The 24,148-nt window shown below is 38.4% G+C and overlaps 1 protein-coding gene across 4 annotated transcripts in view; it reads left to right on the top strand.

The window, feature by feature from the left end:
* The first annotated feature begins 89 nt into the window (after positions 1–89).
* The window catches only part of Chrdl1 (chordin like 1), a 111,223-nt gene continuing 87,164 nt past the window's right edge, over positions 90–24,148 (top strand). For 3 of the 4 annotated variants that reach the window (XM_038316848.1, XM_038316849.1, XM_038316850.1), the window contains exons 1-2: positions 114–214; positions 3,815–3,963. In XM_038316848.1, the coding sequence (XP_038172776.1) occupies positions 3,885–3,963 (79 nt within the window). In that variant the 5' untranslated portion in view covers positions 114–214; positions 3,815–3,884. Of the gene's footprint in view, positions 215–3,814; positions 3,964–24,148 lie in introns of all 4 variants that reach the window. The other variant, XM_038316847.1, reaches the window with a different exon arrangement.

Here is a 24,148-nt window from a genome sequence, read left to right as displayed (position 1 = left end):
GCGCCTTGGCTCTGCCCCCTGGAGCCAAGAGAGCCTCAGCTCCCTCGTGGTGCGAGGGCGGTGATGTTTTTCCTCCCACCCACTTTTGAGTCCCCCTCCCCCCTCGCGCGCTCTCAAGCTCTCGCCACAACCTGCGAGCCCCAGACCTCGGAGGAGCGCCCCAGGGAACTCAGAGCGTGTGCAAGCGTGGCAGACGGAGGAGGCCAGTGCCCAGGTCAGTAAGCAGTGCCCTGCCGCCTTTCACCCCACCCCTGCCTTGCTTTCCAACCTTTTCACAGGTGGGGTGCATTCTGTTGGCTGGAATTATCCCTAGGCGTTCCCACAGGGCACCTTGAACTCTGGGACTTGCCATCCCAACCAGTTCTATGGTCTTGCTGATGGAATAAAGGTAGAACCCTAGATATCCCGGGAGATACACTTGGGACTGGGGATTTGAACCTGCAACTTGCTGCTCCCTGTTTGGCCCGAATTTCTACTTGCTCTGGTACTTTTTAGACTTCCAAAGGCAGTACAGGCACTCTGTGCCAAGCTACCTACAGTGTCTATACTTTGCTTTATGACTACGTGTGTGCAGGAAAGAGGGTTTTTGCTCCTTTAGTGAAGTGCTGTGGACTGATTCACAGTAAGTTAAAGAAACAGGGTGGGTGGAGGAAAAGCTCCTGTCTCTTCTGGCCACCCTACTTACACACAGTTTTTTTTTTTTTTTCCGGGCCCAGACCTCTGGGATCAGAGTTTGAGACACTAGGCTCAGGAAACAAAATAGAATTGCTTGATTTCAGGGCCTGGAAAGAATACCTTCCAGCCCTGCCACTAACTCAACCCCGATTTCCTTCTCTCTCTCTCTCTCTGCAGCCCCCTGAGTTTGAAGGTTTAATTGTATGGAATAAAATGCAATGCTAGATTGGAAGGCATTTTATAAGCCAAAAACCAAGGCGTTCTTAGTCGTAAGCAGTGATGAAGGCCTGACTCTGAAAAGAGATACCTTGGACTCAAACTCTCATCTCTCTTGGGTAACCCACCAGGAGTTAACTGAGCTTCTGTTTTTGGGTGGTAGTGTGGCCAGAGGATTTCAGCAGATGGACAAGGACGGGAGTCTCCAGTGTCTTTCTTATTGCTTGTCAGAAAGAACATTGCTACCCAAGGGGATACCCCTCAGATGATATTGACTGAAATTACAAGGTCAGTCAAGCTTCACCCAGAGCGTTAGACACTGTCAGGTGTGAGGAGCCGCCTGACAACTATGTATCGGTTGACTTTTCTTTAGGGATGTCTCTGGGTCTGTTCTGCTCAGGAAACCTGTTTTCGGAGTGGACCCAGATGGTCTTGCGGTTACAGCTGAGCACCGAGCAATTGGTCTCTTTGCTCGATGCAGATGAGCAGTGTGAACCCCAGTTTCTTAGAGGCACCTCAATAGATGCGGTTCCCTGGGTATCTGACACATTTCTCCATCTCTTGGAAAGCCCACACATTCCCCCACCCCATCCTTGCCGCCAGGGTTATTTGCAGGATTTTGCTTTCTTTGTTCCTTTCTTCTTGGGTCCTGGATCCTCCGTCCCCACCCTAACCCGGCAGTGGTTACAATTCTAAGTAACCTGTCAAAGAACCAGTGCAAGTTCAATAGCACAGCAGTCTGTGTGGAGCAGAGAATTAATGCAGAAATAACTCCAGTTAACTGGGTCAAAGTATAATTTGAAAAATTAGGGACATTTTGGCTCTTTGCAGGAATAAGAATCTGATGATTCCTGAGTGATGCTATGTTTCTTGCTGTAGTCCCAACAAATGTCTCCTACAATCCCTGCTCCCAAATTGAAAGGTAAAGGAATAAAGAGAAATAGAATAATGAAGAGCCCTGGAGAGGGAACCCTTCTCAGTTCATATTTCTGCACAAAATACAAAGGCAAGACTTCAGGATCTTGTAAATTCTAAGTGAATATTTATAAAACGATTCCTTTTCTGATGTTCTCCATCACCTCCTGGGAGGCCACATAGATGACAGGAATGCCAAAAGAGATTAATTGCTCTCTACTCACCAACTTTCCTGTTTGCTCATAACATTAGTTGAGACCCAAGAAAAGCAAAAATTCTAAGGGCCATTTTCTTGCCAACTTGAGTTATGAAGCAATGCTACTGTTCACCAAATCGCCCAACCATTGTACAAGAAAAACAACCCCGTTGATTCTTGCATGGGGAGACTCAAAAGCCATGGTTTCAGAAGTACCTCCTGAGAGCCATATATGATTGTGATAAATTAGATTTCAACAGTTAAAACAGTTAAAAATCTTTGTCTTACGGAGGCTTGGAGGTCCAGGAAGAACTCTGTTGAGGTAGGTGGCTGTGTTAAAGTGTTAATAAAAATGCTTTGTTTCAGAGGGATCTAGTAACCCTCAACGTGATGTTCTGAATGACTGAAAGTAGATTGGAAACATACAGAACAGACGAAAGCATTAGATTTGAGGCTTTAGCAAGGCTGGGAATGTGCTCGAGGAAAATTTGATCCTTTCGTACTATACTAAGAGAGCTGAGAAAGAACATAGATGGGTGCTACAAATGGGCCTGGTAGCACAAACAATTCTCTAGGATCAGTTTCTTCTCAGGTGTGCATGTATTTATAATCTGCATTTTTTTTTTTTTTACAAACTATCCCTGTGTAGCCCTACTGGCCTTGAACTTGGAGGGATCCTCGTGCCTACTGGGAATGCAAGCATGCACCACGAGGCTGGGCTGGGCCGAAACAATGGATTTTTTTAATGATCATGGCAGTTTCATAGCATTTAAAGTAAAAGCTGTGACATCCACTTTAGAGCCCAAAGAAATTCAGTTCTCTAAAATGAACATCTACATTGAATTCTCTGTAAACACCACGGTGTTTAAGTTCCTATTTAGGATTAACCCCTGATTGAATGCAATGCTTCTAGAATATTTAAATCTTTTCCAACCTCCTGTTGGAAGAATTTTGTAAACTCTAAAGTCCAAGGAAACTAGTCGTGACAGGATGTGAGCAAATTTCTGTGTTTTAAGTCTTCAAAAGCTGAAGATTTCAAACCTTCCCACCAATGCCTATTTTTAAAGAATTGTGGTTGTTTTAACAGCCTCTTGCATGGTGGGACAAATTGAATGAATCATTGTTGAAATTTGCTTATTTTCTTTTAAAATTACCCATTTTACGTTTCCTTTCTCAATGGCCTTCATGGAAAGAAATATGTCTGCACTATTCTAAGCAATGAAACGTCTCAGATGTTGGATTGCATCCATTATTGGATTACATCTACCTTTTCCAACATAAGCACTCATAGTGAAGATTCTTTTAGATCTCCTAGAAGATACAACGGAAACACTGATCGAGGAAGGACCCTTCAAGTGTTAATGATAACTTTAGACTGAAGCTAACTAAGACTACTAAGCTTGCATTTCAGAAATCATTGCAGGCGAATGCTCGCTACTTGTACATCGTTTGCTGAAACCGCCCTTTTATAAGCTACAGTTTCATGATTCTCTTTCTATACCCACCAACAATAAAATGTCCTGAGAAATCAACTTTAATTTCTTTAGAAACGATTTCAAATTTTCTTTTCCTATGACTTGCTTGTAAGGATTTAGCCTTAGTGTTGGACGGAATATGTACTCATCTCGTGAATTTCCTTCCATAATCTTTACAAGACAGAAAAGGCAAGTCCTTTGTCTTCTGCAAACAATGCCTGCACTCCAGTACATTCAGCAGCATGTTTTCTAGTAAGTGAGAAACCCAAGTATCACTCATGTTCATCAGTTCTAAGGGATCTATTTTTATTACTTCTTTCTGCTTTCTTCTCAACAGGTTTAGGCCGTCACTCCTCGGAGTCTCTGAATTGCATTTTGCAGTAGCTCAAAGGAGAAAAAAGTGGAAAATGGGAGGCTTGAAATATATAGTCTCCTTGGTTTTGTTCTTTATTTTCCTAGAAGGAAGCAAAACAGAGCAAGTAAAACGTAAGTGTCTTGCATTTAAAAAATATCTCAAATTCAGTACATCTCTTTCAACCTGTGCTCATAATCTGTGGGGATTATGACTAGCTCAAATGTGGCCATGGTGCTGTTCTATGAAAAAAAAGTAACTGTTACTGATATATGCATGAATTAATGAGTGCTTTGAATCAGGCCACCTAAACTTGAGGCTATTTTTCTGATTGTCATATAGTTTTCATCTCAAAGAACACATGACACATTTTCACTTTCCTGTTCTCAACTGTACAAATATTCCATTTTACGTAACTCTAAAAATATCTGACAGATGATCTGGATTTTTTTCCCCGTTTTCAAACTCTTCAGTGAAAGTTTTAGTTTATGGAAAAGAGTAAAACCAAAACAAAACAAAGCAAAAAACCAAAGAAAGGCAGGCCTTGAATATCCTTAATACTGAAAATCAATGAAAAAACCGGGTTCAGACCCAGTGATGAAATGTAGCTTCCAAGAACTGTTAGGAAATTAGAAGTCATTTATTGAAAGGAATGTCCGCACAAACCCAAGGAATAGTTCTAGAAAATCAGTGACGCATATGGGCTAACACATTAGAAGAAACAGGGTGGCAAGAGCGCTCTCTCTCTCTCTCTCTCTCTCTCTCTCTCTCTCTCTCTCTCTCTTGGTGTGTGTGTGTGTGTGTGTGTGTGTGTGTGTGTGGTGTAATTACCCCCCAACACACACACACACACACACACACACACACACACTTGCTGTCACCGAGTTATCTGTTCTCATTACAAGCTCTCTGCTGCATTTGTTGTGCACCTCAACTTCATTTGGCCACTTACAGCCACTTCTGAGGTGTATGCTAGCTCTAAATTTGAGTGGGAAACTGAGCTTTGATTCCTTTTTAGAGCTACACAGAAAAAAAAAAGGAAGAAGAAGCACAAAGACAAAGTGGAATTGGTCCAACGGGGACATATTCTGTTCTCCACTGAACTTATTCATGAGAAAGAACTGCAAATGTTCTTGGTAGGAGCTGTAGCAGCATCTGAATCTCATCACTTAAACATTTATCTCTTCTATATGTAGAACTAAATATGGCAGGCAGAAGGCTTGTTCGCGTGGAGGGCAGAACCAAGCCTCTTCTATCATTAAGAGCGTTTCTGTCCTGCAATGATTTTTCCATCCAGCAGTCTTCTTCCTAGGAGAAAAAGTGCATTTGATAAGCACCTTAAACATCAGTTATCTGTAGTGCTATCTAGCATGACTGAGGCATAAATGGAAGACAATTCGGGGGCAGGCTGTGAAAGGAAACTTGAATCAGCCTCTCCCCTTGTACTTCTCATATTACCCACTTTCCCGGCCATCATAGAGTAGTCCCTATCAGCGTACTTTCCTCTTATTTAAGTGCATGTGATAGAAATGTCTGTTCCTTCTTAAATCAGTTCACAATCAGTGGGGAATAAAAATTCCTGGACTCTTAGAAAGACACTTCCCTTATAGCCTGTGTTGCTGATGGCCTCATGGGGGATACTGTAACTCTCAATAGACCATCTCTTCTTGGAGGTCTTCCATACTTACAAAGTATTTAGGAATATTATCCATAAAACTTGGAGCTTTGTTGACAAAGCAAAGAAAGAAGATTTATGAGCCCTGAACCAATACTCTCTAATGTTTCCTTGTGTCTATTTTGTCCCAAGCCATTTTAATATTTGGTTGGTGTCACAGAAATTATGTAAAGGATGACCTAAGGCACTGGTTTTGATCTAATATTTCAGATTGTAGTTAGATGGTGAGGCCACCATAGTGGTCATTTCTTTACTGACATTTCACCTGGCTGCAGCCACCAAAGATACGAGAAATATAATCTTTACTAAAGAGGAAATCTTATAGTGTATGCTTCATGTATGCTTCACACATGCAAGTGTTCATGCAGAGACATTTATATTGATACCCTAACAATGACAAGTTAGGAACAGTGGAAATAACAATTCAATGGAAAATGTCCCATAAATGATCCAATTACTGTATTACAAATTTATCTCTTTTGAAAAAATTGGTAGCCCTATATTTTTTTTCTTAAATTATATCTCAGAAAGATAAGTATATACATGCTATCCATCCAGGTCATGTCAAAACATTTCTTAACAACAATGTCTTATCTTTTTAATGCCTACATGTCAAAACATTTCTTAACAATAATGTCTTATCTTTTTAATGCCTACATCATTTTCAACTGCATGTATGTTCCATTGTTTAACTAACCAGCCTCTATTTGTGGTGTATATGTTGCTTTTAGTTTTTGACATTACAAATTAAGGGCATAAGTGAAACCCTTCAGATGCTAATGGATGTAGATGTGAAGAATTTTTAGTCAAAGGGTATTTTCAGTCTTTATCTGCATAACTGCTGTTAAATTGCTCTTCATTAAGTTGCTGCTACCTATGGGTGAATGTTCACTTATAATTCCTTTACCCAAGTGTTATTAATCTTTATATTGGAGGATCATCTCAATTCTGTTTCATTTTGCCTTGATATTTTCCTATTCCTATGTGATCTTTTCAGTAACATTTTGGATTAATTAAACTTCTTAACTATGTATTTCTATTGAGCTTATTTATGTCTAAAATCTTATTTTTGTCATTTCAAATAGTGCTTGTGCAAGTTGTATTTGGGTATGAATTTTAAAATTCTGCACTTTCGGAGCTGTATTCCTTTCCTCTGTGGCTCCTGAATTTCCTGGAAGATCTCTCCCACCATATATTATTGTATTTTCTTTTGGAGTTTATCCATATTTCTCGGTTCCATGTGAAATTTAGACTCATTTATGGGATGCAATAGAGAATTACTTTTTAAGCCTCTGGATGGTAGATTTGTAAGAACTGTTTATGATCGTTTTATATTAACTATTCCAGAATTTCTACGAGTGGAAATTACTATATTTTTAAAGGGGAAAAAGTTCTTCAAGGTAAAGAGACATATTTTACATTTTACTGTCTAGTACAGAAAGGAAGGCATAGTAGTACATGAAAAGGGCGATTATTTTTAAATTTTATAGAGCGGAGAAAATGTCCAAATATAGAAGTGTTAAGTTTTTCATCTGCTCATACTGTCTGTCTTTTTTACTCGAAGAAGCCTCAGTTTTTGATTTTTCAGGTGCTGGTTAGAATAGAATCTTTTAAGTCCAGGAGCTTGTTTGCTCTCCTATCTGGAACAGCCAGGGTGGAATGCATGTGAGGTACCCTGATGGTGCAAGATCTTCCCGCAATTGCTGTGGCAACACAAAGGATTTTAGGAAAAATGCTTTGTTTGCAGAAAACTCTTTTTCACAAGGCGTGCTGAAGGCTTGTGTTGCCACTTGCTGCTAGCTAATTAGCCAAAGGTATCGTTGCTTTCACAAGCAGGAAGACAGGCTAAGGACACCAGGAAATACTGTTAGTGCGCTGCAATGGCTAAATGAGCCATTTGTTGCTTATGCAAAAGTTTGCTACTGTCCAGCATCAGCAAAGTTTGAGGTCTTTAGCCAGGAACAGATCTTTCTATAACTCCATTATGCTCTGTTGTTAAAGTTGTAGTCAATGAGGCCAGGAAGCTCTTTTGAAGTTCAAAGGAGCGTAACATTCACAGCATAATATTCATGCAAATATGGGACAAATGGGCTGACAAGTTTGCCCCCTTTGGCAGCTCTAACTAAGGTAATGAAGTATTGATCAAAGTGAACTTGAAGAAGTGAGTTGTGAAGAATATTTTATTATATGTTTCTAACGAACCAGACTAGTCTGGCAGAGTCTCTAGAGACAAGAATGTGTCACATGGATCCATTCCTGCTCTGTAAAAGTAAACTGGATCTCTGAGAGACTAGATTCTCACTCGTTTTTCTCCTCCAAGCTAAAGCCTGCAAACATTTATGCTTGGATTAAATAAAATGGGACTTTAGAATTCTCAGGAAAGGAAAGGCAAGCCACCAGCATAGAAAGAGAAGGAAGAGGATTAGCAAGTTGGACATAGGCAATTTGTGGCCTTGCAGGCATCTGCTGTTTCTCTGGTGAAAGCCAGAAATAGAAGCACAAGTTTTCTAGGATCGCTCCAGCATTTGACGTGATTATTAGCAATTAAGAAGAAGCAATAAAGGGAGTGATACCTATCAAAGTTTGTGTAGATGGAAGAGGAAGAAGAAAGGGTACCATAAAATCAGGTACGTTTTATCAGGCATGGTACATGTGCCTGTAATTTCAGCACTAGAAAGACTGAGTTTAAGTGAGTTACAGCCAGCCTGGGCTGACATAGTGAGCACTTTCTTCTTTTAATTTTATTTTAAAATTTATTTATTTTACATGCCAGCCACAGTTTCCGCTCCCTCTTCTCCTCCCATTCCCTTCCCCCACATCCTTTCTACTCCACCCCATCCACTGGTCAGAAAGGGTAAGGCCTTGCCTGGGAAGTCAACAAAGCCTGGGTATCAAGTTGAAGCGGGATCAAGCTCCTCCCCCTGCACTAAGACTAAGCAAGGCATCCCACCATAGGGAGTGGGTTTCAAAAAACCAGCTCATGTGCCAGGGACAGGTCCTTGTCCCACTGCCACAGGCCCCACAAACACACCAAGCCACACAACTGTCACCCTCATGCAAAAAGCCTGTCATTCAGGTACCCTCTCTGCTATTGCTAGGAGTCTTAGCTGGGGTCATCTTTGTGGATTCCTCCAAGTTTCACTGGCACCAGGTTTCTCCCTAACCCCCCAATGATCCCCTCTATCAAGATATCTCTTTCATTGCTCTCCCTCTCCATACCACCCCCAACCCTCCCAACCTGATCCGTCTTGTTCCCATCCCCCATACACTGCTCTCTACCCCACCCCACTCCCAGTTTACTCAGGAGATAGGAGCACTTTCTTAATCCTCAGACAGCTTAATATTTTTCAAAGTAAATTTTGGATTTTTTTATGGTATGGGAGCATGGTGACTTTGGGATTACCCTAGACTCAACCTGTTGATTTACAGCTATCTTCTGGACTTGGGGAATAGTACCCTCTAGATCATCAATTTTCCTATCAGTGCAATGGAAGAAGGAGTAATCCCCACTGGATTGCTTTTTTCCCCTTCCTGTGATAAAATAACTGACAAAAGGTTAGGGAAGGAAGCCTTTCCTTGACTCAAGAGTATGGTCCATTGCAGCAAGGTGGACAGGGCAGCAGGGATGCCAGGCAACAGACTCACATTGAGTCTGTGCTCAGGAAGCAGAGAGGGACCAATGCTGCTACTCAATACCTTTTCTCCTGTAAGCTCAGATGGGGACTGGATCCCATGGGATGCTGTTGCCCTCAGTTAGGAGAGTTCTTCCCACACTGGTTAAACTCATTAAAGCCCATCACAGGTTTTTAGAGTATTTCTCAACCCCAGAAAGTTGATGGTCAAGATCAGCCATCAGAGTGACAAGAATCTTTTGCATATTGTCTGGAATGAGATTAAGTTTCAATAAATAATAGCCGTTATAGAAACATTTTTTAAAAGCCAAATTGCGTGGTCCACTAAATCTTGAGATGAAAAATAGAAACAAAATGGGATCAACTGACTTGATGCAAAGACAGGTTGTTGTGAATGCCGGCCGGAGTCAGAACTAAAGCCCAGATCTCCAAATACCATTATTCTCTTCCCTATACCAATTTGCCTCTGGAAATTCTTTGAATAAGCCAGTTTATTTTCTTGAAATTAAGCCCAGCTTTTTATATGTGGCAGCAACTTAATATATGAGTGATGATCTAAGTGAATGAATAAAGGCCTTTGTAACTACGTTTCCTTAAGAGAGGCAATGTACCCTTTGGGACTTGAACCAAAGGCTGAGGATAGAATTCAGAGGTAAAGTGAGCACCCAGCAGGTACAAGGCCCTGAGTTCATCTCCAATACCACTACAGCAATAATAACAACAAAGAGACTGAGACTGAGGCTGGAGACTCACACAATGAGGAAGACTGTTGGCTGAACAAGAATGATGCCTTGAGTTTGAATTCTTAGGAACTCGTGTAAGAACCCAGGTGCGGTCATGTGTGCCTGTAACCACAGCAATGTGGGGACAAAGATAGTGACAAAGGCTATGACTTGAGAGCTGTTAACCTAACTCCAGATTCACTGAATGACTGTGTCTCAAAAGAATATGTCAGAGAGTTATAGAACAAGACTCCCAGTGTCTTCCTCTGGCCTCCGTGATCCAAGCATGCCTGTGCACACATACATGCACACACTTGTTGGAGGAGGCCAGACTTCCCACTCCACACACTACACACATTTGTGTCACATGTGTATATCACACACATATGCCATTTATATTCATACGCACATAAAGATATAGACACAAATAAAAATAAAATTTCAATCCTCAAAAGGCAGGCTCAGATGAAAATCATTCAGAAACCTAAATAAGCCAAATGAAAATTCTAAGAAAGGTTAAAAGTATGTTTCTGGGTAGAACTCTTACATTCTGGACAGAGAACAAAACATGAGAGTAGGCTCTGCGGAGATGAGACAAGAGAAACTATGACTTTGGTTTTGTGCATTTTATTTTGCACAAACCACCTGGCCTTTTAATCATATCACAAAGTCACTCTGAAGAGAATTTATTCATTTAAGATTTATAGCTTGACTACTTCCAAAAATATTGAATATGTTTAGAGATGAAAGACGAGGTAGAAGAACGTAATGATTTTTAAAGATGAAATGAAATCTAGGCCATGTAAAGAAAAAAGAGTAGATACAGTTAGCATGAAGTTAGGTAGATTGGAGCATCCTTATTCGAAATTTGACTTGCACCTTCTCAATAAAAAAAGAGAGCAGCTTCAGGTTTGTTGAAAAGTAACGGTAATATCTAAAGAGTAGTCTCATCTCCTATCTACTTAAGCTGTATTGATCATGAGATGCTCAAATAAAGCATGTTCGGTGTGGTACAAGGAGAACAGCTGTAAGCCATACCACATAATATAAAGAGGAATTCTTTGTTTGCTTTTTTGTTGGGGGGGTGTGGTTCAAGACAGGCTTTCTCAGTAGCTTTGGGGCCTGTCCTGGAACTAACTTTTGTAGACCAGGCTGGTTTCAAACTCTCAGAGATCTGCCTGCTTCTGCCTCCCAAGTGCTGGCATTAAAGGTGTGCACCACCACCACCTGGCTAGTATTTCTTTATTAGCCATCTGTCCTAGTTTTGGCTTCATTGCTCTGAGGAAACACCATGACCATGGCAACTCTTGTAAGGGAAACATTTAATTGAAATGGCTTGCTTATAGCTTCAGAGGTACAGTTCCTTCTCATCACAGCGGGGAGCATGGCAGTGTGCAGGTAGAGGTGGTGCTGGAGGTGAGAATGCTACAATTTATGGGCAACAGGAAGTCAATTGACTGTTATACTGAGAGAAGCTTGAGCAAAAAAGGCCTCAAAGCCAGCCCCCACAGTGACACACCTACTTCAACAAGGCGACACCTCCTAATAGTACCACTCCCTTTGTAGGCCATTTTCTTTCAAACCACCACACGATCTTTAAAGGAATATGGCAGAAATTAAGTAATAATGAAATAACTATCTTTCAGAAATGATTAGACAATGTGGTCCATGTACTTTAACATTTAGTAACATTAGTTAGTTGACTCTTAGACTAATAACAACTGTAGATATTGAAAGAAACTTTACATTAGCACGGTTGTTTTACTAGCATAGATGCTCACTGATAAAGATTCAGAAAATATATAAACATGTGAGAAAAACAATCATAATCTCAAAATCTGTGGCTAATCATAGGTGATTGTTAGAGCTACTTATAGAGTCCTTTCTTCTAAGCTCAAAATACATATATATTAAATAAAAGACTGTCTTTAAACTAATTTGAATCAGTGTTTCTTATGTCAATTCACACTTGTAATCTCTAAAATGTACTAACACTGAACATATATTCTCATGCTGTCCCAAGTGATATTTGTACAAGAGAAAAAGTTGGTTCTATTGTGAAATGTTCAAGAGCCCAACTTGTACTCTTGATCAAACAGAAAATATTCCTAGTCAAACAGAAGGTCTCCTTTAGCTAAAACTTGTGAATCTGAGGTGCTGATAGGAAGGACTCTTTTAAAACAAGAACTTGGATTTTTGCCCACAGTCCTATGCCATATGACATGGAACAGATTTTTTAGCCAGAAAAAATTTCAGGTCAGGTTTCACCAGCCAAGTAGCCGTTCTGTAAAAGAATCTCCCTGTGGCCTCTAGAAAGACTAATGAGAATACCATCCACTCTCAGTTATCCATGCTAATAAGAGATAGAAGGACACGATGAATTGAAATTTCACGGCATATCGCCAGTTCTCATCTTAGCCAATGGTGTTAACTTCCTCCTGTGTCAACCATCTTTGAACTATAGACTCTTTTATCCCCATTGCGTCTGAGTACCTACTAGTAAAAAAACTGAATTAGCCACAAAGCAAATAACGAGGGGGACATGATATGTGTACAGTACCTTTCATGTGTATGGTGTTTTATTTGTTTTATTTTTGTTTAGTTGTTTTGTTCTCTCTCTCTCTCTCTCTCTCTCTCTCTCTCTCTCTCTCTGTGTGTGTGTGTGTGTGTGTGTGTGTGTGTGTAAAATTTAATTATTTTAGGGCATATGACCCAGCAAATATGATTGAAATGGATGAAGGAATAAGTCATAACAGCAGAATGAGGACTTTGATTTTTAGATTTCCTTTTTCACTGTTTTTTTTTCACAACTGGAAACAAAGTTCTTTTGAAGTCCTGAGGGAAAGGGACAGAATCTTCAACTCTAAAATCTCATGCTAGGGAAATAAACAAGTTATGTCGCTACTGTACATTGTGATTCAAGTTTGATAAATGGGCAGGGGGAAAGTACTTATGTGTTTCTTTTCCCCCTCAATATTCTAGGAGCTTTTTAAAGAAATTAATAATTAAAAAGGAATTTGTTTACTTGGTGTGTCTACTTCACATAACTCATAGCAAAGATTCATTTTTCCCTTTCCACTGACTGTATGTGTCATAGTAGAATAAATATTATTGTAATACTGACATAGTGATGTGTCTACAGTAAGAGCTGTTATCAAAAACAGTTCATGGGAATGTCTTCTTGGCTTTGGACAAGTGATAGAGTTCTTGACCCTTTGACCTACTCTTGGGAGAGGGGCAGAGCACTGATGGCACAGATGTGCGTTTCTGTGGCTATTTACGTTTTGTATTGTTCCTGTTAACAGGGGCTACCAAAGTAGCAGGAATTTCCACTTCTAATTAAGGCCAGCTGAGCTATTGGAAAACTAGCTATAATGATGCTGGTTGAAGGTCCATTTCACATCTTAGTTGGATTCCTTTGGGACTCTCAGATACCGGCAGTTAGTAGTAAGTCATTCCTTCTGCAGCTGATCTCTCTCAGATATTGACAGTGGGTTTCTGACTTTTCTTCTTCATATTTCCTAGAGATTAGTGTAGCATCTATGTTTCAACAAAATCAGCTCATTTGTGCTTCTTCCAAGATGATAGACTGGCTTGCATTCTAGGTGTGGTTAGTTATAAACTGTAGCTCATTAAGTTCTTTCCTGGGTGGTGTCAAAAGTGTTTGAAGTCCAAACTTATAAGCATATGTTGAAGGTGGATTTATCCTAGTTTTTGAAAAGTGATAATTGCTCAGTGTTCTCTTGGAGAAACGTTTATGATTATGAAAAACACTCCATTTTGAGCAAAATTAAAATATTACTTAATGACTCATGTTTAATTTTATTAAATGCTTGAAAAAATCACTGTCAGTAATTGCCAGAGCATCATTTAACAGCAACAATATTACTATTATAATATTATAATATTACTATTATAATATTACAATATTAGCTCCTTGCCTTCCCTTGATCCCTTTCTTTTTCTTCATTAAGGATTTCTTGGGCATAATTACCTAAATATCATATCATTGACATAAGACCAATGTATGTGATGTAAGGCCATTGTGTTTGCATTATAATTGGTTTTCTGTCAGTGGCAGTGTTTCGAGAAAGGCTTTTGCATTCTCTGATAGTGTAATTTGGAAGACAGTGGGATAGTAATGTGGCTTCAATAAGATGTTAGCATATGAGGAAAAGATTTATAGGTTTACAAGGAAGGAAGGGGTATTTTAACTTCTAGTAACTTTTGTCTTCCAAACAAGATTGCCTTTGCTCAAGAGAGCTACTCTAAACCTTACGTTTTGTCACTGATACAGATCCAGAAGTTCAAGTTAAGCATTGTCCATCTAATAATTTGGAATGTTACTTCTTTCATTTCTTTCTTTCATTTGTGTGGTGACTTGGTGTGAATGGAAGTCAGAGTCAAACTTACAGAAGCCCCTTTGCTTCTTCCAACATGTGGGTCAGTGGGCTGATCTCTGGTTGTTAGGCTTGGAAGCATGTGCCTTTGCTCACAGAGAAAGCCCACTGACCCAATATAAATATAAGTCTTAAAATGTGTACATGCATTTGAAACTCACGTTTAGGCAGGTTGTTTGATTTTAGTGACTCTTCAATCTTCCATTATCCCATCTGTTCACTAAATAAGACAGAGATAAACAATCCAAACATGCAGATCACAGATGATAGCAAAAATTCATCCAACTTAGTATTTTAAATGGGTAGATCTGATAGCAACCATGGAGTGAACTAATCCATGCAAGAGAAGAATAAAATACATAGTATGCACAATCTATTTTTATGTACACCATGGATTTACACTCAAAATGGGTTGTAAGTTCTTTCAAGTATAGTAGCCCCAGATACATATGACTATGCCAAATTAATTATTCTACTTGAAGGAATCATCTTCGTGAGTTTGTATTCAAGTATACCAGTTATTTCTAAAACACTGATATAAGTTTTATATGTAGAATGCAAACACATGACTATTTGTCAGAGTGAATATAAATTTATTAACAAAATATTCACTTTCTTGTCACTAACAAGAGGGTAGGGAAAGATGCCTCATATAGACATTGGTGTTGGGAAATTCATGATCATTGCTCAATAGCTAAAGATTATTGGATTGCTGAGATATTTCTAAGTTCTATCTGTATAATGAAGCTGTGTTTCTAGACTTGCCTGAAAACCACACATGTTCTGTGTAAAAACTATTTTCTTAGTTTCTTATGTTCTTTCAGTGCTAACATGGTCCTGAATACCCGTTCTAACTCAGAAAAAATAGCTTAATGTAAATTGTTAAGGAAAATGACAATATTGTAAAATTTGAAACAAAAATTATTAATGAAAATCAATACATATGAAGCCTTACTGATAATTTAAAAAGTACTGGTTTCATTATTCCCTATAGAATTTCTGGTGTTTAAAGCAACTAAAATATTCATTGCAGGTCTTTCTCACCCTCTGATAACGGGAGCATAGGTTAGTATAGCTTTTCTGGGAGAAAGTTTGGCAATATAGATCAAGAATTTAAGAATATGCAAAACTTTTGACCCAGGAAACCTACTTCTTAGAATTTGTATTAAGAAAACAGCCAGTGTAAGAATGCTTGCCATGAGACTTTTAAAAATAGAAATGTAAACAGTATAATTGGCCAAATAGATAATTGTCTAATGTTAAGGTTATATTGATATAGAATAGTGTACCTCGACGCAGAGTATGGGAGACTATTTAATGTAATAGCAATATTCTCATCATGGCATATCATTTTGTAATAGAATTTGTACATACATGATGTCTGAATAAAAAGTTAGGAGTTTCTAGTTTCCTGACTAATATGCAAAGGGCTCCAAAGTTTTCAATTCTGTTATGTCAGAAAGTACCTGAATGAATTAAAGATTAATGATTCCTCTTAGATTCAGTAAGATGGGAGATGGAATGAAAGTATGTAGTTTGGAATGGAGGAAAGGAAATCACGTGACTTTGCATGCATAAAATTCCAAACTATCAAGATTAATGTATAAAATTCAATTGCTTTCCTATATACTAGCAATGAACAAGAGGAATTTGAACTAAAAACATGTATTATTACTTAGCTTAACACTCTTAAAAATAAAATGCATATATGTAAAATCAACAGTGCATCTAGTGAAAACTATAAGATTTCGATGAAATAAAAACAGTAACAAATAATTTGAGAAATAATTCATGTTTGTGGGTAGAAATGTTAAAGATTGTTAGTGTTGATTTTTTTGTAATTTAATCTGTAGTTCAATATCACTCAAAATTGTAACAGATTTTTTTGTGGGTATTGACAGAGTGACTCAAGTTTGTGTGAAAAGGGGAAAGATACAAAACAGCAAAAAAATATTGAGAAATAACAATAACAAAGTCACCAATAATACTTTACTTCAAAACTTGTTGTATAAGCCGGAACAATGAAGACTGTGACGCTGGCCAAAGGAAAAATAAATAGATCAATAGAACACAACAGGAAGCCCAGAAATAGACAAGTATAAACATTGTCAGGAAACTTTCAACAAAGAAGGAAAGTTGTAAATGAAAATGGGGAGGGGAATAGGTAGTCTTTTCAATAGATGGTGCTTGAACAGCTACACACCTATATCCCCAAGTAAACAAATTAATGAATTGAGCCATAGTTCTTACATACTTCACAAAAGCCTCAGCATGTATCACTGAACAAAGTCTAGGTGGCTATGTGGCTTTGGCAATGATATTTTAAATAAAACATCAAAGGCGCAATTCATGAAAGAACTGATACACTACACTTTGTTAGAATTAAAGACTTTTGCTTCTATAAAAGACATAGAACCAGCAAATAGTACATTCTAAAATGGAAAGCACCATCCCCAGGAGAGCGCTCTGAGTAACTGCACCAAACGTTTAAGGATGAAATTACATGAGTTCTCTATGGTGTGTTCCAGAAGATAAAAGTAGAAGGGGTGCTGACTAACTCATTCCATGATTGCCGTATTTCTGTGACCTCCAAAAGGTAGACAGAAACAGTGCAAGAAAATAGTAAACCAACAGCTCCTGTGAATATAAGTGCAAGAATCCTTGAAACTTTTAGTTAATTCAGGAACTGGAGAGATGAATGAGTGGTTAAAAGCTCTTTCAGAGAACAGGAGTTTTGTTCCCAGCCCATAAGGGTACCTTAGAACTATCTGTAATTCCAGGTTCATGGGACTTGCCTCTCTCTTTTGACCTCTGGGTACCCCCCATGCATGAGAACACACACAGTCATGAAAATAATTAATAAATTGTCTCTAACAATGTGTGAAAATAATGATTTGATACAAACAAGTGGGGTTTATTACAGATTTGTGAGTTCCAACATTTAAAAATAAGTTAAGGTATTCTATCACATCAACAGACTGAAGAAAATAAACATGATTTTATCAAAAAATGGAAAGAAATAATTTAATAAAATCAAATATTATCTAGCATTCTATGGATCAAGGAGAACTTACTCATCTTGACAAAGAACAGACAGCATCACACTTAATGCTGCAACATTGGATGCTTTCCCCCTAAGATCAGAAAGAAGGAATGAATATGCACTCGGACGTTTTTAACCTTTTACTAAAGGTCCTAGACAATGAATAAATCATGTATACAGACTGAAAGAAGTAAAACTACCTTCGTTTACAGATGATATAATTATTCATATGAAACGTCCCCAAAGGGCTGGAGGGATGATACAGTGACTAAGAACACTTACTGTTCTTGCAGGAAATCTAAACTTTGTTCCCAGCACCCATGCCAGGTGGCTTACAATTGCCTATTAACTCTAACTGCAGGAGGTCTAATGCCCTTTTATGGCCTCTACAAACACTTGTATACACACACACACACACACACACACACACACAAATAAATAAAATAAGTATTCTTTTAAAACCAAAGAAATAACAATGGTGCAAAAGCTTCTGCAACAACACTTAACAAGATTGAAAGATAAAAAATTTAGTATACAAATTACAATTATTTTCTAAATATTATCATCAATGAACACATAAAATTAAACTTTAAAGCCTCATTGCCATTTACATTAGTACCAAATGAAGTAAATGCACGGGCATCAATATAACAAAGTGTGTGCGAGATCTCTGTGAGGAAAGCTACAAACACTGATGAAATAAATGAGCTAAACAGAAAATGGGTAGAAAAACACATAGTTGTCAGGCATAAGTTCTTTCCTCATTCTTAAATTTAAATGAAAGGCAAAATACCCGGAATAGCTGACACTATTGAGGGAGGAGAATTAATAGCATCAGGGTCCTGACCCTATACAATTTCAATACTGATGTAAAACTGCAGTAATGAATATAGTGTGGTCTGGTGACCAAATAGAGAAATAGATTAATATAACATAATACAGAGCCAATAAATAGACCAGAACATATGTAGCTGGTTGAATATTTTTTCACTAAAGGAATAGAGAGAATTCATAAGAATAAAGGCTACCTTTTCACAAAATAAAATGCATCTACCATGAAACTTCTATAAGGTAACATAGCATAAAATCTGGTAGAAATTATATTTGCTATTGGGCCTTGTGATACTATCTCTAAAGCATGTTCTAAAAGAAAGAATTGATAAGTTGGACTGGTTTTAAAGTACAACATTCCACTCTGAAGAAAACATTATAATAGAATGGAATAATGGGTCAATATCTGACTTTTGCAGTGCAGTTATATTCACAGTATGGAGCAAACTCTGAAAGTTGTCAAGAAAAATATGAACAATTCAACTGATAAAAGGATAAAATATCCAAAAGACAGTTGACTAAGGAAAACATGCAGATGACAAATGAAGAGATGTTCAGATTATATGCCACTAAGGAACAACAAAATAAAGGACCATGACTAGACAAAGTGTCTTATGTCTCTTTAATACCAGCACTTGGGAGGCATAGGCAGGCCGATTTTTATAAATTTAAGACCAACATGATCTATATAGAACAGGGATACATAGTTACACCCTATATGTTGTATTGATTTTTTTGAAGATAGTGCTATGTACTTATTAGAATTGCCAAACACTGAGAATAACGAGTGCTGGTTGGAATATGGAGCAACAGAAACTCTTTTGTTGCCAGATATTCTAAATTCATTTCTGTTGCTGTAATAAGATATCATGACCAAAAGCAACTTGGGGAAGATGGGAATTACGTTACCTTACAGCTCATTGTCTTTCGAGAAAGGAAGCCAGGAAAAGAAAGCAGAGCAGTAATCTGGAGTGAGAAACTAGAGTAGACCCCACAGATGAATGCTACTTACTGACTTGTTTCTCCTGACTTGATCAATCTTCTGTCTTATGTCTGGATGCAACCCAGGACTACCTGAGGAGGAGCACTGTCCACAGTGGGCTGGACACTTCCACTTCAATCAGCATTCAGCAGATTATAGCTTGCCTATAGCCCAATCTGATTGGGGAGATATTCTCAATTGAGGCTTCTTTTTCTCAGACAAACCTAGTTAGTGCCAATTATATAAAACCTAACCAACACAATTGACTCCTTTTCAACTTGACATGCAAACACATCACTATTAAGCTATAAACTTTCCTTTCTTGTTTATCCCCAAGATGCCATCTTAATAACATAAAATAAAACATAAATAATTTTAAAAGCCCCATATTCCTTAAAATATTTCAATACTTAAAGGCTGAAATTCTCTTTTAAAATATTCCAGGTCTCTCTAAAATTTCTAACTCAAATATGGGATCCTGAAAAATCACAAACAAGTTACATCCTTTTATTTTTCCCAATAAGATGGAAGAACTAGGACACAGTCACAGACAGATCAAAGAAAAACCAAACTTCAACCATCTAGACAAATTCAGTTCTTGCTTTGTAAGTTCCACTCACAATCCTTTGAGCTCCAAAGGGCCTGCTGCTCTCCACTTTTCCAGGTCTACCATCTGTGGCATGCATAATTTATCTCCTAGGCTCAGACCAGCTCTACTTCACAGTTGTAGCTCTGCCGGCCAGTTGTTCCACTGTACTGACACCTACACTTTGCTTGTGTCCCCACTGCAACCGAGACACCTTCTCCATCAGCCTCTTCGAAACTCTATTCAAGGACTCTGTCCCTGCCAGTGCTAGTCTTGGTTGTTTTCTATGACCCATTAGTGCCTTCAAAAGCAGTACCTCCTGTGTGACTCTTAGACATTATTAAGTCTAGCTGCCAGCATGAGATGCAGACTTGACAAGCCTGTACCACAGCTTCAGTGTGCTGACGAACAGAAAAAAAAAAAAAATCCTATCAGATATCTCCTCAGTGATGCTGGGTCTTTTCTTAATCACATTTGATTTATCAGTCCCAGATTACCACAATAAATTTTCCCATTGAAGTAAAGATTTTTCTTCTGTGGTGGGGGTCCCTTAATCTTCACAACTGATTCTTCAGCTCCACCTGACCAGATTCATTATACTATGAATTCAAAACTGTAAAAAATGGCGCCGATAGAGACTTTGCTTTCCTCTGGAACATCACAATTTAGACCTTTATCTTCTGCTTTGCACTCAGCATTCTTATCCAAGCTCCCACAGAGCATCCCATCAAACTTGGAACACTCAAGGGCTTATCTAGCCCAAAGTTCCAAAATCTTTCACAATTCTTCCCAAACCAACATGGTAGTGTCTGTCACAGCAATACCCTATAATCTTGATACCAATTTCTTTCTTAGTTAGGTTCCTATTGCTGTGGTTAAGGCCATGGCCCAAAGCAACCTGGGGAAGAAACGGTTTATTTCATCTTGTTTACAGCTAACAGGTACTCACTGAAGGAAGTCGGGGAATGAACTCAAGCAGGGCAAGATCCTGAAGGCAGGAACTCAAATAGAGGCTATGGAGGAATGCTGTTTGCTGGCTTGCTCCTCCCAACTTGTCCAGTTTACTTTCTTATACCTCCAGGACCACCTACCCAGGAGTAGCACCACCCAAAGTTGACTGAGAATTTCCACATCAGCCATCAATCGAGAAAATGCCCCACAGGCTTGCCTACAGGTCAGTCTAGTGGGGACAGTATTTTCAATTGAGGATCCCTCTTCTCAGATGACAGGCTTATGTCAAGTGGACAAACCTCTAACACTCTGTGGGCAAGCAAAAATGCTAAAAGTCAATTTGGAAAGATCTTTATCAGTTTCTTTTAAAGCTAAACAATATCTCACCACCTGCCCCGGGAACTGTATACTTAAATAAGGTGAAAACTTATGCCCACACCAAAACCTGTATAACAAGTGCTTAAGTAATCTTTACTCACAATTTCTGGGAAAAAAGTAACCAGGTTTTTCCCTTAGTAAGGAATAGCTAAACAAGTTTTAAGTGTATGTATATAATAGGGTGTTAATTGATAATAGAAGTAAGTGGACTATTAATAAGTTATTAAAAGACATGCAGGAATCTTAAATGCATATAGTCATGTGAATGAAGCTAATGCTAAAAGGATACACACACACACACACACACACACACACATATATCACTGATGTTACCACTGATGTGACATTCTAGGAAAGGTGAAACTATAGAGAGAGTAAAAAGTCTAGTGATTCCTTGGAATTGGAACACAGGAAAGAAAGGGAGAGTTAAAAAGCAGAGCGAGAATTGCAGGGCAGTGAAGCTACTCTATCTGATACTATAATGGTGTGTGTATAACATCCAGTTATCAAAACACTTGGAACTGCAGATTACAAAGAGTGAGCCGTAATGCAGGTTATGTACAAGTACTTCAGTTAATATTAACAGCTCAACATTGTTTTGTTCGAGAAAATGAAGCATACTGAAGCAAGATATTAATAATATGGACAACTGAAAGTGTAGGTGGAAACTATTTGTACCTTCTGATAATTGTTTTTAAACCTAAAACTGTCCTAACAGGTAAAAAAAGTATTTAAAAATCATTGAGTAACATTATTAGGATGTAGAAATTGTTTGCTTTCTAGTTGAAAGGTTTCATGTGATTTTCTCCTCTCTGTTGTTTTTATTATTGCTATATTAATACTCAATTTGAATATGGTGAAAAGCCTTCCTCTTTTAGAACAATTTTTATAAATGTATACGGTCCCATAGAAAACAGCATAATCAAGGTATACACTGACTTTATCACCCCAAACCCTTAATGTTTGCCTTTTTTGTTGTTTTTGGTGATAATTTTTTGGGGTTTTTAACCTTTGGTTTAAAATGGATTTTTTCCTCATCATCCTGATTGCAGTTTCCTCTCCCTCTATTCCTCCCAGTTCTTTCCCACCTCCCTTCTCATCAGGACCCACTCCATTTCTGACTCTTATTAAGCAAAAGCAGGCTTCTAAGAGACAACAACAGAATGTAAGAAAATAAAATATAATATTCTAAAACAAAAAATTATCATATCCAAGTTGGGCAAGGCAAACCAAACAGAAAGAAAAGAGCCCAAGAGAAGGCACAAGAAACAGAGACCACTCTCACATATTTGGAAGTCCCATAAAATTTCTAAACTGAAAGATATAATATATATATGGAATGGATCTGGTGCAGATCCATGCAGGCCCTGAGTTTTCATATGAGCTTTGCTCAGGAAATTTAGAAGGACTTGCTCTGGTTTTCTTAATCAGTGAGCCATCTCTCTATTCTAGAAGTTCTGTTGGTGCATCCTTCCTCCCTTCCTTCCTCCCTCCCTCCCTCCCTGATGGAGGAGGGTCTTCTATCAATCTGTTGATTTCATTGGTTAATTAATAAAGAAAACTGCTTGGCCTAATAGGTTAGAACATAGGTGGGTGGAGTAGACAGAACAGGAAGAAGGAAGTGAGGTAGATGGCTCAGTCAGATGCTACGCCTCTCCTAAGTTAGACAGACCGCTGTGCCTCTCCTCAGAGAGAAGCCAGATGCAATGAAGCTCCAGCCCAAGATGGACGTAAGCTAGAAACTTCCCGGTAAGGCACCACTTCATGGTGTTACACAGATTATTAGATATGGGTTAGTCAAGATGTGAGTAAGAGGCTGAAAATAATGGGCCAGGCAGTATTTAAAAGAATACAATTTGTGTGCTGTTATTTCGGGACATAAGCTAGCCGGTGGCCGGGAGCCGGGCAGGACGAAAAGCAGCCCTGTCCGCAGCACCTCACTACACCTCCCTTTCTTTTTTCTCCTTTTTTCCTTCCTTCCTTCCTTCCTTCCTTCCTTCCTTCCTTCCTTTCTTTTTTGACAGTCTTTACATATCCTTGGCTGGCCTGAACTCACAGAGCCTCTGTCCCTCAGCCTAGCAATTCTTAATTTTGACTGAGTCTTATTTTATGGTATATCATGTATGGATTATGACATTGGCTTGTCTGAAATAAGTCTTTTTCTAGATAAGAAAGATATTCTCTTATGCATTCTTCTAAAAATTTCAATATATTAAATTTTAGATTGAAATGTATGACCTACCCTTCTTTCATTTTTATTAGCTTCTTTTTGTTTGTTTCTTCGAGAAAGAGCTTCTCTGTATAACCTTGCTGCCCTAGAACTCACTCTGTAGACCAAACTGGCCTCGAACTCACAGAATTCTGCCTGCCTTTGCCTTCTGAGTACTGGGACTAAAGGCATGTGCCACCACTGCCCAGATTTAGTAGCTTTTATTTAGTTATGCAAACTAATTGGTTTCATAATGACATGTCATACATATGTAAAATATACTTTGATCATTTTCAATTCCTTATTATCATATCTGTTTCCTTCATTCTTTTCGTTTCTCTACCTCCAAACCCTATTTCTACTTTCACATATTATCTTTTTTCTTTTTAATTATTGTTTTATGTTTATATGCATGCACGCATATAAATACAACCAGCTGAGTCCATATATGTTGCTCATATGCATGCATTTTTAGGGCTGACCACTCAAAATTGTATAACCATTTAAGGCCGCAGTTTTCAAACTGTGGGTTGTGACATCTTTGGGGGTCAAATGACCCTTACACAGGGGTCACCTAAAACCACCAGAAAACATGGATCTTTACATCATGATTTATTACAGTAGTAAAATTACAGTTATAGAGTAGCAATAAAAATAATTTTATGGTTGGAGGTCACCATAGCCTGGTAAATTGTATGAAAAGGTCACAGCATTGGGAGGTTGAGAACCGCTGATTTAGGACTTCATTCCTAAGGAAGTCTGATTTTCCCTCCTTAGCAGCAAGTAATTAATTACCTATAGTCCTTCATTTAGAGGTGGAGTCCTGTGAAATTTCCAGCATAAGTACTTCTGGTCAACCTGTGTTATCATTGCATAAGTCTTGTCTAGGCCACCAGTTTTTTAAGATGCC

The sequence above is a fragment of the Arvicola amphibius genome, chromosome X, assembly GCF_903992535.2.
Source record: "Arvicola amphibius chromosome X, mArvAmp1.2, whole genome shotgun sequence".
NCBI lineage: Eukaryota > Metazoa > Chordata > Mammalia > Rodentia > Cricetidae > Arvicola > Arvicola amphibius.
This window is presented reverse-complemented; position numbering and strand designations above follow the sequence as displayed.